Genomic DNA, 17,060 nt, shown 5'->3' with positions numbered 1-17,060 from the left:
TTAGCAATATAGAAAACATAGATGTACGTGTGCTCTGTTCTAGTAACTACCCACCTATGAATATACACAAGATATTCATTGAAGCATTGTTTGTAATAAAAAAATTAGAAACAATCCAAACATCTATTAGTAGTGAACTAGTTAAATTAATTATAGTACATCAATATAACAGAATATCACGCAGCTTTGAAAAAACAAATAACAGCAAAAGAAGACCTTTTATATACAGTTAACTCAGAACAATGAGCAAAGAGCAGACTGTTAACCTTTGCATAAGAAAGAGAACGTATTGTTATTTGCTTTTGTATATGTAATGTCTCCAGAAAGATACATAAAAAACCAGTAATAGTTGTTGCTTATCTAGGGAAAGGAATGGGTAGCTAAGGTCTGATTGAATACCTTTTTATACTGTTTGCACTATGAATCATGTGAATGAACTGCCTATTAAAAAATTAAGTTTCAATACAAAGAAAACATGTGAGGCTTCTACAATTTTGGATACTTATTTTTCTTGTTTGCCAATTTTTAAATATAGGGCAAAATACAGATCATGAAAAACCTTAAAAATGGTCCTTTTATATTACAAATGAGGTTTACCAAAATGCTTGTAAATGATGAAAACACAACTACTACATACACAATAAATTACTGAGTGCTATGGTGTCTTCATCTACTTCACAAATAAGCTGTATCTCTCTTACCATACTGCAAATATTTTGTCAGACTGAGCTTCCTGCTTGGAAACAAGACACAGGAAATACAAATCACTATTAGAATGAATGGGGAAAAGCTAAGGATTTTTCTTGTAAGGTTATTAAAAGGTAAATCCCACATTTAAAATAAAAAATAAGAGAAGTTAAAAGGATTTCAATTTTATTCCAATGCAACTGTTATGACTATGCATAGGAAGTGCATAGATTTCATGCATTCACACCCTGAGCAGCACAAACAAAATTATACCTCCCTGATCTAACTGTCTTTAGGGCTTCCCAGGTGGCTCAAACGTAAAGAATCCTTAGGAGACTGAGGTTCTATCCCTGGATCAGGAAGATCCCCTGGAGGAGGAAATGGCAACCCACTCCAGTATTCTTGCCTGGGAAATTCCATGAACAGAGGAGCCTGGCATACTACAGTTGATGGGGTCACAAAGAAGTCAGATACCACTGAACAACTAAACCACAACAATATTAAAAAATGGTTTCTACACTTCAAATCCTGGCCTTTCCATGGTTTGAAAACTAAATTAAGATTAAATGAAAGAATTAAATAAGCTCTAATTTGACATCAGTTTTCTAGGTTACTGAATATTTTTCATTTGAGGTATCAATAACATTTTTAGATGGCCTCAACAATAAGATAAGGGGGGTCATTTAGAAACTTAAAACTTACACCAAAGAAAACATAATTTTTAGTTTTCCAGCGTCATGGAGTCCTACTGAAACAGAGTAAGTGGAGTCCTACTGAAACAATAAATTCCCCAACAACAAAGTAATCTTCTAAATTTCATCCAACACAAAAGTAAGACTGTAACAATAATTCCAAAGGTAAAGACACTCTTAGTGGGAAATAATACTCAAAAAATTGCTTTACCTCAAAGAAAAAAGATCTGTAAAGCAGTGGAGAGGTCACTTTCTTGCAGTCTGTTTCTGGAATGTGGACATCAACCATACACAGACACCCTCCTTCCCCAGGACATCCTGACTACACACAATAGCTACTGACAACAATTGAATGAACCGTGGTCCTTATTTGCAAGCATGGAAATTTTACTATCTATAGACACTAATTACTCTAACTTACATTAAATTGCACTTATAGACAATCTATTTTAAAACAAATTTGGTTACTAAGCATTTTTAAGAGTCACAACAGAAGCTATCCACTTTGAAACCATCTATATTTTTCCAGTGCTTGAAATACAGAAAAAAAGAGAACCACGCAAACAGGATAAATCTACATAAAAAGGGAAGGCAGTTCTTAAGTGCATGGACTATATTGTATTGACAAGGTTTTTATTTTCCCTTCCTGCCTAATTCCTTGACACTTGCCCTTTGCCCTCTCTATATCAATCACATCATGTTCTTCACATCCAGAGTTCGACAAGCATCCAGAATTGCAGTTCCAATCCCTGCCCTAGCCCAGTTAATGTTCACCTGACCTTTGAGACTCTGGACAGGTAATCCCTCTCCCCAAAAAAGCCTCTCATTTCATTACTCAAGCCATGGTGACTCACTTTTAGTGAGTTAAACTATTGTTAAACTAAATTGTTAAACTATTTGAATTCACATTACCTATCAGGTTAACATTTAACACTGACAATCACTTCTTAGAACCTAACATTTTTAAAATTCCATAACATCTTTCTCCAGATAATCTACCTACTTTCGTGTTTCTCACCTTCTCTCTGTCCCTGGGAGCTCACACTCAGTCCTCTAATCAGTCTGCACACTCTGAGTTGGTGTCATCCTCTTCCATTAACACTCACAGGTCAACAATAATCCAAGTCCACTACATCTTCAACTTCAAACTTCAGCTTAATCCCTAACACTCAACCTGTCCTACGTTCCATCAAATCAACAGCCATCTCCTCTTCTGTAATAGCCACACTCTACTTCTACCATACCCCAGCTTCTGTCTTAGCTCAGACATTCAACCCTATTCTAGCCCATTATTTCCAATAATCTCCTAACTGAACTCCTTTGTCTCTAGTCTCATTTTTCTCAATCTTTATATAATGCAGCCTAGAATAATAGATTTTAACAATTTTTGGTTCAAATTATTTCATCAAAGGATAATGTCCTAATTCTTATTTCTTTTAGCACATGTAATATATATACACATTTATATACACATATATGATAAACTTATTCTACAATTTTAGTTTCAATTTATCCACATTTTAAAATAAGGTACCAATTAAGTCTACTTTTTCCATTTGTTTCCCCCCTTTAAGTGGAGTCACTAAAAATGGCCATTTTCCAGTATCAATTGTCCTCAGATAACACTTTTTGTGCACCAGTAACTTATTTCAAAAGAGCATACATACTTTCAAAAAACTCAAAAATTTTAAACGTCAGTTGTTTAGTTAATTTCACTTAGTATTTTTAGAGTGTTTCCTGCCAAATAAAGTTTAATTTTTAAGACAAAGAGACTTTTAGGTGTGACTTAGTGTGTTAGTTGCTTAGACATGTCCGACTCTTTGCAACTCCATGGACTGTAGCCCACCAGGCTCCTCTGTCCATGGAATTCTCCAGGCAAGAATACTGGAGTGGATTGCCATTCCCTTCTCCAGGGTGACTTAGGAATATTTAAATATCAAAGTGTGTATGACTCCTACTGATACACATCATACATGCGCCATGAGAGATGGCTCCACAGACATTATGAACCAAAATATATCACGTGGATCCTTTTTGCTCATGCCAACCCATGGTTAATAGTGTCTTTCTTACCTTTCACTTTTGCGATAAGCATTTCTGCAGCATTTTGAAGATCGACAGAATTGAGGTTCTGATGTTTATTCATTACAGACTTTAAAACACGAAGAAGTTCATCAAGACGTATATGAATGACTTCTTTAAAACACTCTTAAAGGAAAAAAAAATTTTTTAATTTGTTTCCCAAACCACGTTACAAGAGTCTAAATAAACCATGAAAGATCATTTGGGAGCACATTTTAAACAGAAGCAGTGGCTCCAAAATTTTTGCCTACAGTATGTTCACTTTTATTTTCACCACTGCAATTACATGTAACTCATTTAGCCTTCAAAAAATCCATAATCATTTTAATTCACTAAAGATTTCAAAAGCACTCATAGAGTCAACTTAGGCACTAACCTTTTGCAGTTTTCTCAGTCTAAATGTGCTTTCCAGATTTCCCTTGAGGCAACTTTATAAGTTTTCCTGTCTTTCAGTTTTCATTAATATACTTTTAAATACATATTGTATCAGTTAAAGCCCTATAAATGTCTGAAATATTAACTCATATTAAATGGCACTTACATGTTAAGTTACCACGTAAGAATTGACTCTTCATTAAGCTACTATCAGATATCAGAAATGAGCAACTCACAGGCATATATGTAAGTACCTCCATTTCGCCTATATATTTTAAAAACTGATATAATTTACATACAATAAAATGCATAGATCTTTATATGGTTCAATGAAATTTTATACTTTTAGAAAAATTGAGTTAACTGCCAATGATGAAAAACTGGGGGATCATTACAAGAACTCCAGATTTATGCCTACTCTTGAAAAATCAAAATGTGGTTATACCAGGCCCATATCCTCCTTGGCCATAAGCAGCTGAAACAGAGCAGCACTGTGCTCTTTTAGGCATGCTTCCTTCCCAGTGCACACCTGCCTGCTTAGACATTTATACTTCAGTTCAGTTCAGTCGCTCAGTCATGTCTGACTCTTTGCGACCCCATGAATTGCAGCACGCCAGGCCTCCCTGTCCATCACCAACTCCTGGAGTTCACTGAGACTCACGTTCAGTGAGTCAGTGATGCCATCCAGCCATCTCATCCTCTGTCGTCCCCTTCTCCTCCTGCCCACAATCCCTCCCAGCATCAGAGTCTTTTCCAATGAGTCAACTCTTCGCATGAGGTGGCCAAAATACTGGAGTTTCAGCCTTAGTATCATTCCTTCCAAAGAAATCCCAGGGCTGATCTCCTTCAGAATGGACTGGTTGGAGCTCCTTGCAGTCCAAGGGACTCTCAAGAGTCTTCTCCAACACCACAGTTCAAAAGCATCAATTCTTCGGCGCTCAGCCTTCTTCACAGTCCAACTCTCACATCCATACATGACCACAGGAAAAACCATAGCCTGGACTAGACGAACCTTTGTTGGCAAAGTAATGTCTCTGCTTTTGAATATGCTATCTAGGTTGGTCATAACTTTCCTTCCAAGGAGTAAGCGTCTTTTAATTTCATGGCTGCAGTCACCATCTGTAGTGATTTTGCAGCCCAGAAAAATAAAGTCTGACACTGTTTCCACTGTTTCCCTATCTATTTCCCATGAAGTGATGGGACCAGATGCCATGATCTTCGTTTTCTGAATGTTGAGCTTTAAGCCAACTTTTTCACTCTCCACTTTCACTTTCATCAAGAGGCTTTTGAGTTCCTCTTCACTTTCTGCCATAAGGGTGGTGTCATCTGCATATCTGAGGTTATTGATATTTCTCCCGGCAATCTTGATTCCAGCTTGTGCTTCTTCCAGCCCAGCATTTCTCATGATGTACTCTGCATAGAAGTTAAATAAGCAGGGTGACAATATACAGCCTTGACATACTCCTTTTCCTATTTGGAACCAGTCTATTGTTCCATGTCCAGTTCTAACTGTTGCTTCCTGACCTGTATACAGATTTCTCAAGAGGCAGATCAGGTGGTCTGGTATTCCCATCTCTTTCAGAATTTTCCACAGTTTATTGTGATCCACACAGTCAAAGGCTTTGGCATAGTCAATAAAACAGAAATAGATGTTTTTCTGGAACTCTCTTGCTTTTTCCATGATCCAGCAGATGTTGGCAATTTGATCTCTGGTTCCTCTGCCTTTTTCTAAAACCAGCTTGAACATCAGGAAGTTCACGGTTCACATATTGCTGAAGCCTGGCTTGGAGAATTTTGAGCATTATAGTATCCCTGGTCAAAGACATACAATCTTTTATAACCCCTGGAAATAAGGTGACCATATAATTTATCTTTCAAACCAAAATACTCTAGTAAGTGAAAAGGGGGGCACTTCCCACTAAACAGGTATGTTTCTGGATCACCATGCCTGGCAAACCAGAAAGTATAGTCACTTTAACCTTTAAAATCCCTTAAGTAATCCTCAAAACTTTGAAAAGACAACCACCTGAAATACAATACTCTGATGTAATGTTCATTTCTATAACCTTATATATAGCACTGGTGTTTAATAATGGCACATTTGTTAAATGCTTCCTTATGTGCTGCTGCTGCTGCTAAGTCGCTTCAGTTGTGTCCGACTCTGTGCGACCCCATAGATGGTAGCCCACCAGGCTTTTCCTATTTGGAACCAGTCTATTGTTCCATGTCCAGTTCTAACTGTTGCTTCCTGACCTGTATACAGATTTCTCAAGAGGCAGATCAGGTGGTCTGGTATTCCCATCTCTTTCAGAATTTTCCACAGTTTATTGTGATCCACACAGTCAAAGGCTTTGGCAGAGTCAATAAAGCAGAAATAGATGTTTTTCTGGAACTCTCTTGCTTTTTCTATGATCCAGCTAGGCACTGTTAAAAGCACTTAAAGCCTATCACCTCATTTAGTTTTCATATCAATTCTATTAGGTAGATAATTTAAAAAATTTCCATTGTATATATGAGAGAACTGAGGCACATCTAGGTTCACCAAGTCAGAATGTGAACCCGGGTTGTATAATTCTAAAAGCTAAGCTCTTAACATTATACTGTCTCCCTACTGAAATATTAAAAGCTTTAAAAAACACTTTTAAAGACGTGTTTTATAATTATGCAAATATTTAAAGAAATATTAAAAGACAGCCACTAGAAAGAAAATCTACAGGATGAAAAAACAAAAGAAAATTCTACTATTATCTGTCAAACAATCTGTTCATTAACAGTATTATCAAGAGCAAGAAATAACGAGTATAAAAGGAGCAGGCAAGGTGGGGAGCTGGGTATATTAGGGCAAAAAGTATCCCAGGTAGAGGTAAAGAAGAATAGTTCAGGTAGTGATGGGAGGAGAGAGAATAGAGTGCCTTCAGTAAAAATTCCACTCATTCATCCAAAATTTTAATAATAGATAAACCCAAGAGATTAGGTGTGGCTTAAGTAGCTTTGGAAATGAGTGGAGAGTATAACGTTAAAGGCAAAGGAAATGCACATAAGCACTGGACTCCAGTTGATCAAGTTTTCAGTGACACTTCAGGTTAACAATGCTGATATTGCTCTACACGTACCCTGAAAGTGAACAACTGCATAACTGGATGGTGGATGGTGGGAGCCAGCATGGCACTCCCCCGACCCCAGAAAAAAAGAGAGAAAGGAAAGCCAGTCATTTCTATCCCCTACTGTGCTGTTTCAGATTAATTTCTACAGATATTAACATACTTAGGAAACAGTAGGTAAAAATAATTTGTCTTATTTTGAGGTCTTAGGAAAAAGAGCTTGATCTTTGTGGGTCAGCAAGAATCCTCTGTTCAAGCTGGTTTTAGAAAAGGCAGAGGAACCAGAGATCAAATTGCCAACATCCACTGGATCATGGAAAAAGCAAGAGAGTTCCAGAAAAACATCTATTTCTGCTTTATTGACTATGCCAAAGCCTTTGACTCTGTGGATCACAATAAACTGTGGAAAATTCTGAAAGAGATGGGAATACCAGACCACCTGATCTGCCTCTTGAGAAATCTGTATGCAGGTCAGGAAGCAACAGTTAGAACTGGACATGGAACAACAGACTGGTTCCAAATAGGAAAAGGAGTACGTCAAGGCTGTATATTGTCACCCTGTTTATTTAACTTCTATGCAGAGTACATCATGAGAAATGCTGGACTGGAAGAAGCACAAGCTGGAATCAAGATTGCCGGGAGAAATATCAATAACCTCAGATATGCAGATGACACCACCCTTATGGCAGAAAGTGAAGAGGAACTCAAAAGCCTCTTGATGAAAGTGAAAGTGGAGAGTGAAAAAGTTGGCTTAAAGCTCAACATTCAGAAAACGAAGATCATGGCATCCGGTCCCACCACTTCATGGGAAATAGATGGAGAAACAGTGGAAACAGTGTCAGACTTTATTTTTCTGGGCTCCAAAATCACTACAGATGGTGACTGCAGCCATGAAATTAAAAGACGCTTACTCCTTGGAAGGAAAGTTATGACCCACCTAGATAGCATATTCAAAAGCAGAGACATTACTTTGCCAACAAAGGTTCGTCTAGTCCAGGCTATGGTTTTTCCTGTGGTCATGTATGGATGTGAGAGTTGGACTGTGAAGAAGGCTGAGCGCCGAAGAATTGATGCTTTTGAACTGTGGTGTTGGAGAAGACTCTTGAGAGTCCCTTGGACTGCAAGGAGATCCAACCAGTCCATTCTGAAGGAGATCAGCCCTGGGATTTCTTTGGAAGGAATGATGCTCAAGCTGAAACTCCAGTACTTTGGCCACCTCATGCGAAGAGCTGACTTACTGGAAAAGACTCTGATGCTGGGAGGGATCGGGGGCAGGAAGAGAAGGGGACGACAGAGGATGAGATGGCTGGATGGCATCACTGACTCGATGAACGTGAGTCTCAGTGAACTCCGGGAGTTGGTGATGGACAGGGAGGCCTGGCGTGCTGCAATTCATGGGGTCGCAAAGAGTCAGACACGACTGCGCAACTGATCTGATCTGATCTGAAGAATGGTCAATATTCAAAATGAATATTGGATATTAAACAAGAAGGTTTCCCAGGTGACGCTAGTGGTAAAGAACTTGCTCCAAATGCAGGAGATCCGAATTCAGTCCCTAAGTCAGGAAGATCCCCAGAGAAGGAAATGGCAACCCACTCCAGTATTCTTGCTAGGAAAGTCCATGGACAGAGGAGCCTGGTGGGCTACAGTCCATAGGGTCACAAAGAGTCGGATACAACTGAGGCGACTTAGCACGTATGCACAAAATACTAATGGTTTAAATGCCTAAATAAACCAAGGTAATAAATTCTGGCTTTCTCAGAGTCAAGGAAATTAACTATGTCGAAATAAATATATTTCAAAATTATTATGTTTATTAATATATTTAAAAATTATTAGTGTTTCATATGTTTTAAAAACATATTATTATATATTTTTCAATGTTCTTAGTTTACAGTGTATAGTAACAGATACAGCCCACAGAAACAAAAACTCTTCAGGATTCTTAATAATTTTTAACAGCATAGAGGGGCCTGAGAATGACTACTATATTTTTTCTTAAAAACCAGTGCAGAACATTCCTGTAAGTGTCAACATAGATGTTCTACCAATTTGAAATCCCTTTTTTCCTACATGGAAGCCCTTATAAACATATATTGAAGTTGTTTTAAAGCAAAATACTGAAAGACAGTAACTGAGTTATTCAGTATTCATTTCCTTCTCTTTAACAAGTGGTGCTGGGAATCTGGTCAACCACTTGTAAAAGAATGAAACTAGAACACTTTCTAACACCATATACAAAAATAAACTCAAAAATGGATTAAAGATCTCAACGTAAGACCAGAAACTATAAAACTCCTAGAGGAGAACATAGGCAAAACACTCTCTGACATACATCACAGCAGGATCCTCTATGACCCACCTCCCAGAATATTGGAAATAAAAGCAAAAATAAACAAATGGGACCTAATTAAACTTAAAAGCTTCTGCACAACAAAGGAAACTATCAGCAAGGTGAAAAGACAGTCTTCAGAATGGGAGAAAATAATAGCAAATGAAGCAACAGACAAACAACTAATCTCAAAAATATACAAGCAACTCCTACAGCTCAACTCCAGAAAAATAAATGACCCAATCAAAAAATGGGCCAAAGATCTAAATAGACATTTCTCCAAAGAAGACAGATGGCTAACAAACACATGAAAAGATGCTCAACATCACTCATTATCAGAGAAATGCAAATCAAAACCACTATGAGGTACCATTTCATGCCAGTCAGAATGGCTGCGATCCAAAAGTCTACAAATAATAAATACTGGAGAGGGTGTGGAGAAAAGGGAACCCTCTTACACTGTTGGTGGGAATGCAAACTAGTACAGCCACTATGGAGAACAGTGTGGAGATTCCTTAAAAAACTGGAAATAGAACTGCCTTATGATCCAGCAATCCCACTGCTTGGCATACACACTGAGGAAACCAGAAGGGAAAGAGACACGTGTACCCCAATGTTCATCGCAGCACTGTTTATAATAGCCAGGACATGGAAGCAACCTAGATGTCCATCAGCAGATGAATGGATAAGAAAGCTATGGTACATATACACAATGGAGTATTACTCAGCCATTAAAAAGAATACATTTGAATCAGTTCTAATGAGGTGGATGAAACTGGAGCCTATTATACAGAGTGAAGTAAGCCAGAAGGAAAAACACCAATACAGTATACTAACGCATGGAATTTAGAAAGATGGTAACGATAACCCTGTATACGAGATAGCAAAAGAGACACTGACGTATAGAACAGTCTTATGGACTCTGTGGGAGAGGGAGAGGGTGGGAAGATTTGGGAGAATGGCATTGAAACATGTAAAATATCATGTATGAAACGAGATGCCAGTCCAGGTTCAATGCACGATACTGGATGCTTGGGGCTGGCGCACTGGGACGACCCAGAGGGATGGTATGGGGAGGGAGGAGGGTGGAGGGTTCAGGATGGGGAACACATGTATACCTGTGGTGGATTCATTTTGATATTTGGCAAAACTAATACAATTATGTAAAGTTTAAAAATAAAATAAGATTAATTAAAAAAAAAAAAGAAATTTCAGAAATATCTCAAATTACTCTATAAATAATTCCTATTTTCTGTGACTGAACACATCTCTGAAGTATAATAATCAATGGAAATGAACATGATAATTTAAAAAGCCTTACGTACAAAGATTCATAAACTCCCCTATGTATTTGAGTAGATGAGTTTAACTATAACTACTAGGACATGAGAATATTCTGATAATATTTCAGCTGGAACGTTATAAAGTAGCAAGCCCTTAATTATGTTTTATAATTTTAAAAAATGTTCCAATGTTCTTTTTCATTATAGGAGAATAAAGCTATCTCAAGTTATTTTTATGAAGCAAAAGCTTCTTGAACTTTTATTTTTTCAGAAAGTTTTATGTTTAGGCAGCTCCTTCACCAACACTAAATATCTCCAAACCACCAAAAGCAGTAATAATGAGCTAAGCAAAAAAAGACAGTAACTGTTCTTCCCCAGTGGCTTCCCTGGTGGCTCAGACGGTAAAGAATCTGCCTGCAATGCGGGAGACCTGAGTTCGATCTCTGGGTTGGGAGGATTCCCCTGGAGAGGGGAAGGGCAACCAACTCCAGTATTTTTGCCTGGAGAATTTCATCGACAGAAGAGCCTGGCAGACTACAGTCCAGGGGTAGTCCATGGCAAAGAGCTGGACACAGCTGAACTACTTTTACTTTTTTTTCAATACAGAAGAAAGGTGTGCGGCTGATTGGTGTGGTAGAAAACAATAGATTTAAATCAAACTTCCATTACAATGCTTAATCTGCCACTTCCCTGAAATGACCATATACAAAACTCAGTTTCTCTAACCTCAGATTCATCATTATTTCATTCAAGTTACCTTATAAGTTTGTTGTGAATATCAAATAAATTGACAGAAACAAAAGTGTTTTATAGTCTTAATATATGCAAACTATCATTACTATTAAATCTGAAAGCCATTCAAACTAAATACCTTTGAAAACAGATTTGTCCCACACAGAATTACACTCAGTAACAAATTATAGTATGGTTCCACAATATTTTAATGAAAAAGAGATATTACAGTTAAATTTTAATTTAATTTTACATGTAAAAATCTAAATTAGCAAACCACTTAGAAATAAAATAATTAAGAATATATTTTATAAAAGTATTTCTATACCTACCAAGTAAATTACAGTATTTAATTTAGTCATATAAGATAATTTTTAAGTTTTATAGTGGCCATATTATAAATGTAATAAAATTTAAATTATAGTACAAAGGTATTAAATATGCAAATATTATAAGGTTCAATCAGTTTTAATACCAGCTATATAAAAGAGTAAAACTCCTATATCCCAACATTTGCTTATCTACCATCCCTATATGGTAACGTGAATTTTAATTTATTGTTTCTTTCATTTGTGCCGTTTATTTTCTGCTTCACTCCGCTTATCAAGTGAGAACAGATTAGCCAGTCCCACTTTTTGGTTCTCATGCATTAACACAATAGCACAGTGTTTATAATGCAAACACTTCATGGAAATACTTAGGTAAATAAATAAGTGAAAAGGCCATGGTGTTTTCCTTGATTTAAAAAAATAAAAACTGACAATAATTTTTTAACTCAGTCTTATTAATTCAGTTTAACCTCTCTGGGAAAGCAATGAAAACAAGGAGGAGGGGAAAAGTTTTCAGAACTTATCACAAGGAAACTCACTTTTGTGTTTTCTGAAATGACTTCTGAATTTACAGGATAAAAGTGAAGCCTTAACAGCAACTTTCATTATCCAATCACTTGGGGATTGTAAAAATAGTTACAGTTGACATTTTAAAAGACTTATTCTATGAGCCTTACATATATGAAGTATGAACTCATTTAATTTTCACAATGACCCAATAATGTAGTTACTACTATCTTATTTTAGGAGATGTGAAACTGAGGAAGAGAATACTGGTAACTTGCCCAGGGTTATATACAAATAGTGGCAGAATGAGAATTCCACCTCAGGGCTCTGGCTCTAGAATTTATGTTCTTAGTCACCGCGACAATCAACATGGTTAAAAAAGTTATAGCTTAATGACAGGTATACTCTGCAATCTGATTTAACAGGCTTCAACTTCCAGTTGAATATGCCAGTTACTATTACAAATGAGGTTCAATTCTGTAAGCCATACTAGGTAAGTGCAGAAGAGGAAAGCAATCTCCTAAAGCTGGCACATGTGTAATAAATGAGCTACCTGTATTTCATACTTCATTCCCCAAAGATTCATTTTGTACCTTCTAGACACTAAGCCTGAACCTATTAACATCCGTATTAGCTTTTCCTAAACGATAACGATTAGAAATCACTTCTAGAGAGGTTTACTTCTGACAAACACAATAGGAGGACTAGCAACTTATGTTTCCACTATTTCACAAAATTTCTTGCACACTATAAAGGTTGAAAGTAAAATACTAGCCAACAATGGTAAAATTAATACTCACTGTAAGTTGCCTAAATAAATTTACACACCCTCCTGTGTAAAAAATGGGGTAATCCACAAGATTTCAATTCAGATTTTGAAAGTTTATACAGAACTTCCCTCTCACAACAGAACATAGTATTTAATGACATTAAAATTTTTACTTAATTCCTTCTTTCAGTAAAGTTTGCTTTAGAATGTTCACATACCACTTCTGACTACAGTTCTGTTAAATTTGGGACTCAGAATTCATCAAAAGCTGTCACTTATGAGACCAGTTATATTTTTACAAATTAAAAGTGATAAAAACACTCTTAACTAGAAATCATTTTTAACAATTAGAGAACTTCATCTGAAACTGATGATGAAGTTTTATCTTCCTTCCTAACCTATTTAAAAAACAAACAGAAAAACAGGGCACCATTGTCACAATAGTAAAATTTTATTAAAATCCATTTTTTAAAGTTACATAATCAAAAAATCTATAACTATTAGATTAACTGCCCATATTTTTCTTCAAATGTATGTTATAATGGCAATGGACACTTCCAAGCACTGAGTACTAGACAAAGTAAGCAATGTGCACTATTCTTTCTAGCCCAATTAAAAGCCTTGTGCTTCTTCAAATTTCCAAATTTCGAACTTCCACACATGGTGCTCACTTGGGAATGGAGAAGGTGTATCACAAAGGGAGAGTTTAAGGTTACTGTATAAACTAGAAGAGCATTTATCTTTGGAATTCAGAATACACTATTTCTCAGTGGGGCAACATAAACCTCAATTGGTACTGCACATACATTAATCTGCAGTGCTATATTTAAACACAGGGGATATACGTATAACAGCGTGCCTTCAGCATTTTAACATAAGATGCAAATTTTGTCCTGTAATTATTCATAATGTACCATAATGACACTGGAGAGAGATCTAAAACTTCAAATTTCACATCTGCTATCTACATAAGACTAAGGGGGCTTCCCTGATGGCTCAGTGGTAAAGAATTTGCCTGCCAATGCAGGAAACATGGGTTCGATCCCTGATCCAGGGAGATCCCACATACATGGAGCAACTAAGCCCCTGTGCCACAACCATTGAGCCTGTGCTCTAGAGCCCGCGAGCCACAACTTCTGAAGCCTGAGCACCCTAAAGCCCACGCTCTGCAACGAGAAGCCACAGCAATGAGAAGCCTGTGCACCACAACTAGAGAGTAGCCTCCACTCGCGTCAACTAGATGAAAGCTTGTGTAGCAACAAAGATCCTGCACAGCCCCCCACGCCCCCAAAAAAACTCACAGGGTAACCTCCTCTAGGAAATACGTAGTGGACAGAGAACCAATAATCTATCACTTACCCTATATCAAAAGCAACTGTGTTCACAGTCCTATGATCTCCCACATTAAGCTCTCTGCTTTCGTTTGTAAATAAAAACAGCAGAGACAAAGTGCACATACATCTTAACTCTGTTAGGGGGCAAAGAGTCCTTTGGCAGACATTACATGAACTTGGTCAACTCCAAGAAATGGTGAGGGACAGGGAAGCCTAGTGTACTGCAGTCCACGCGGCTATGAAGAGGCAGACACAACCTGGCGACTGAACAACAACAATTTTCTGTAATCAGTTCATCAACACCTACTGCAATATGAGCGTTAACATCCTCACTTGGGAAATTTTCATTAACATCACATTTAAGAAAGTTATCATAAAATTCACATTAAAAAACCCAATAAATTGGTGGGAGCCAGATGTCCTCTAAAATGTGTTATATAGTTTGAATACAAATACTTAGCTGTCTTCTTCAGCTCTGAACTGTCAATGTTCTGAACAATGTAGAATTTCCAACTCCAATCAATTTTTAAATCAGAATTATAATATCAATAGCATCTGGTGTAAGCACCTCATTTTTAACAAAGTATTAGATGACTTAAGCCATATACCAAAACTAGTCAATAGCAGAACTGGGTCTAGAACCTAGATTGTGTGATTCTCTTTCCTGAGCTCTTTCTGCCATCCCTTATTACGAATCGCACCAACTTGTATAAACTGCTTAGAAAGTGATCTGCTGGTTCAAATCAAATAACTGCATGAAAGCTACACATCCCAAAGGCAATTTAAGGAAGGGGAATTCAAATGAATTCCAAGAATTTCTATTTCTAGGTAAAATTTTGCTAAAATAACAACTTTTTCTAGGTTTTCTTTTTAGGCTATAAAAATATAAAATACTTATAGCTCAAAAATTCATCTCAATATTCCAGAGATTGATGAAAACCAAATGTCAATACCATCACTGTCTGACAGAAATCTCTGTGAAGAAGAAGTGAAGAAGTGAAGTCGCTCAGTCATGTCCGACACTTTGCGACCCCATGGACTGTAGCCCACCAAGCTCCTCCGTCCATGGGATTCTCCAGGCAAGAGTACTGGAGTGGGTTGCCATTTCCTTCTCCAGGGGATCTTCCCGACCCAGGGATCGAACCCAGGTCTCCCGCATTGCAGGCAGACGCTTTAATGTCTGAGCCACCAGAGAAATCTCTGTAATGATGGTAATTTTTATATCTTCACCATTCAAAATGGTAGCAACTAAGCAGAGATGGGTAATAAGCACTTGAAGCAGTTACTGCAACTGAGGAGCTGAATTTTAAATTCTAATTAAATTTAAACAGCCATATGTCTAAAGGCTACCATACTGGGTAAGTCAATATAAATACCACATGAAATAGAATGAAATGAAAACTGAGCAGTGTCTTTATAGCATCATGCTGCTGCTGCTGCTGCTGCTGCTGCTGCTGCTAAGTCGTCTCAGTCGTGTCCAACCCTGTGCGACCCCACAGACGGCAGCCCACCAGGCTCCCCCGTCCCTGGGATTCTCAAGGCAAGAACACTGGAGTGGGTTGCCATTTCCTTCTACAATGCGTGAAAGTGAAGTCACTCAGTCGTGTCCGACTCTTAGCGACCCCATGGACTGCAGCCTACCAGGCTCCTCCGTCCATGGAATTCTCCAGGCAAGAGTACTGGAGTGGGGTGCCATTGCCTTCTCCGTTATAGTATCATACTGCCATGTAAAACAGCTAATAAAGCATGAGCAAAGGTCACACCATTCTACATTCATGACCTCTAGGTTCCAAATGAAATAGTAGTTATTTATCAGCAGAGGTTGATGAAATCACATAATTTAAATTATACATACAACTCGTCTATGAAACGGGCTAAACCCTGCCTTTGTGGGGACTGTGTGATTACTGTTTGCATGTGAAACTACTCTGTAAAATGTAAAGCATCATATACAATTATAATAATCTCTATAACTAGTTCAAGGAAAGGGAAATGTAGATACAAAACCTATCACAAAGCTATTACTTTACACCTAGCCTTAACAATGACTGAACACCTGAAGCAGTAGTTACATGATTTTGTACACCACTGCTTCATGACAGGTAAAGTACATAAAGAAAATGGTATGCAGATAACACCAAAGGTGATTTGCATACCCACAGCTACATTCTTAAAAGACAACTTTTTAGCTTTTTCATAGCCAACCAACATGAACTGAAAGGTAATAAACAATATCAAAAATATGGCATCCCTCCTCTTGAGGAGGCAAAAGACAAAACAGTGGCAAAGCCACCAATCAAATACTGACAATGGTCTCTTCACTCCAAAAGAAAAATATGAAACAGCTCTTTGCTGTCTGGCCAGTTTACAACTATACAGAACAGCAGGAGTCCAGGGAAATTTCTCAATGCTCAGAGACAAAAGCGTGACCTATGTCTATGTCCACTAACATATGTATATTAAACCACCTTAGACAGCTACAGAATTTAAACTTTTTACCTGCTTTCCTGAAGATTATATCTCATGTGATTTTTGCAATAATTCTATTAAATAAATAGCATGACACTCTAACAAGCTGAAAATCATGATCAAAATTAAACATTTTATTACATGGCATTTGTCATTTATAATGAGGTTGATTTATACTGTTTATACATACTCCTTTAAGGAAAACAACAAACAAAAAGGTTCTATCAATTCAAATAAACTAAAGAATATATTTCCAGATTTTGATAACAACAACACAAAGACAGAGAAAATAAATTCTTGCTAAATCCAAAATTTATTTTGAGATGGCATACATAAATCCTTTTAACTCTGACTAAGGAATCAAGCAT

At 37.2% G+C, this 17,060-nt stretch overlaps 1 protein-coding gene across 5 annotated transcripts in view; it reads right to left on the bottom strand.

The window, feature by feature from the left end:
- ARHGAP29 (Rho GTPase activating protein 29) overlaps positions 1-17,060 on the bottom strand; it is an 82,943-nt gene that overhangs the window by 45,095 nt on the left and 20,788 nt on the right. For 3 of the 5 annotated variants that reach the window (XM_027536452.1, XM_027536456.1, XM_027536453.1), the window contains one exon: positions 3,453-3,587. The exons of the other annotated variants lie outside the window; for them this stretch is intronic. In XM_027536452.1, coding sequence (XP_027392253.1) covers positions 3,453-3,587 — 135 coding nt within the window. The remainder of the gene's footprint in view (positions 1-3,452; positions 3,588-17,060) is intronic. 5 annotated transcript variants of the gene reach the window in all.

Source organism: Bos indicus x Bos taurus, chromosome 3, assembly GCF_003369695.1.
Source record: "Bos indicus x Bos taurus breed Angus x Brahman F1 hybrid chromosome 3, Bos_hybrid_MaternalHap_v2.0, whole genome shotgun sequence".
NCBI classification, from domain to species: domain Eukaryota; kingdom Metazoa; phylum Chordata; class Mammalia; order Artiodactyla; family Bovidae; genus Bos; species Bos indicus x Bos taurus.
Note: the sequence above shows the minus strand (reverse complement) of the source record. Positions and strands in the feature narration are given on the sequence as shown.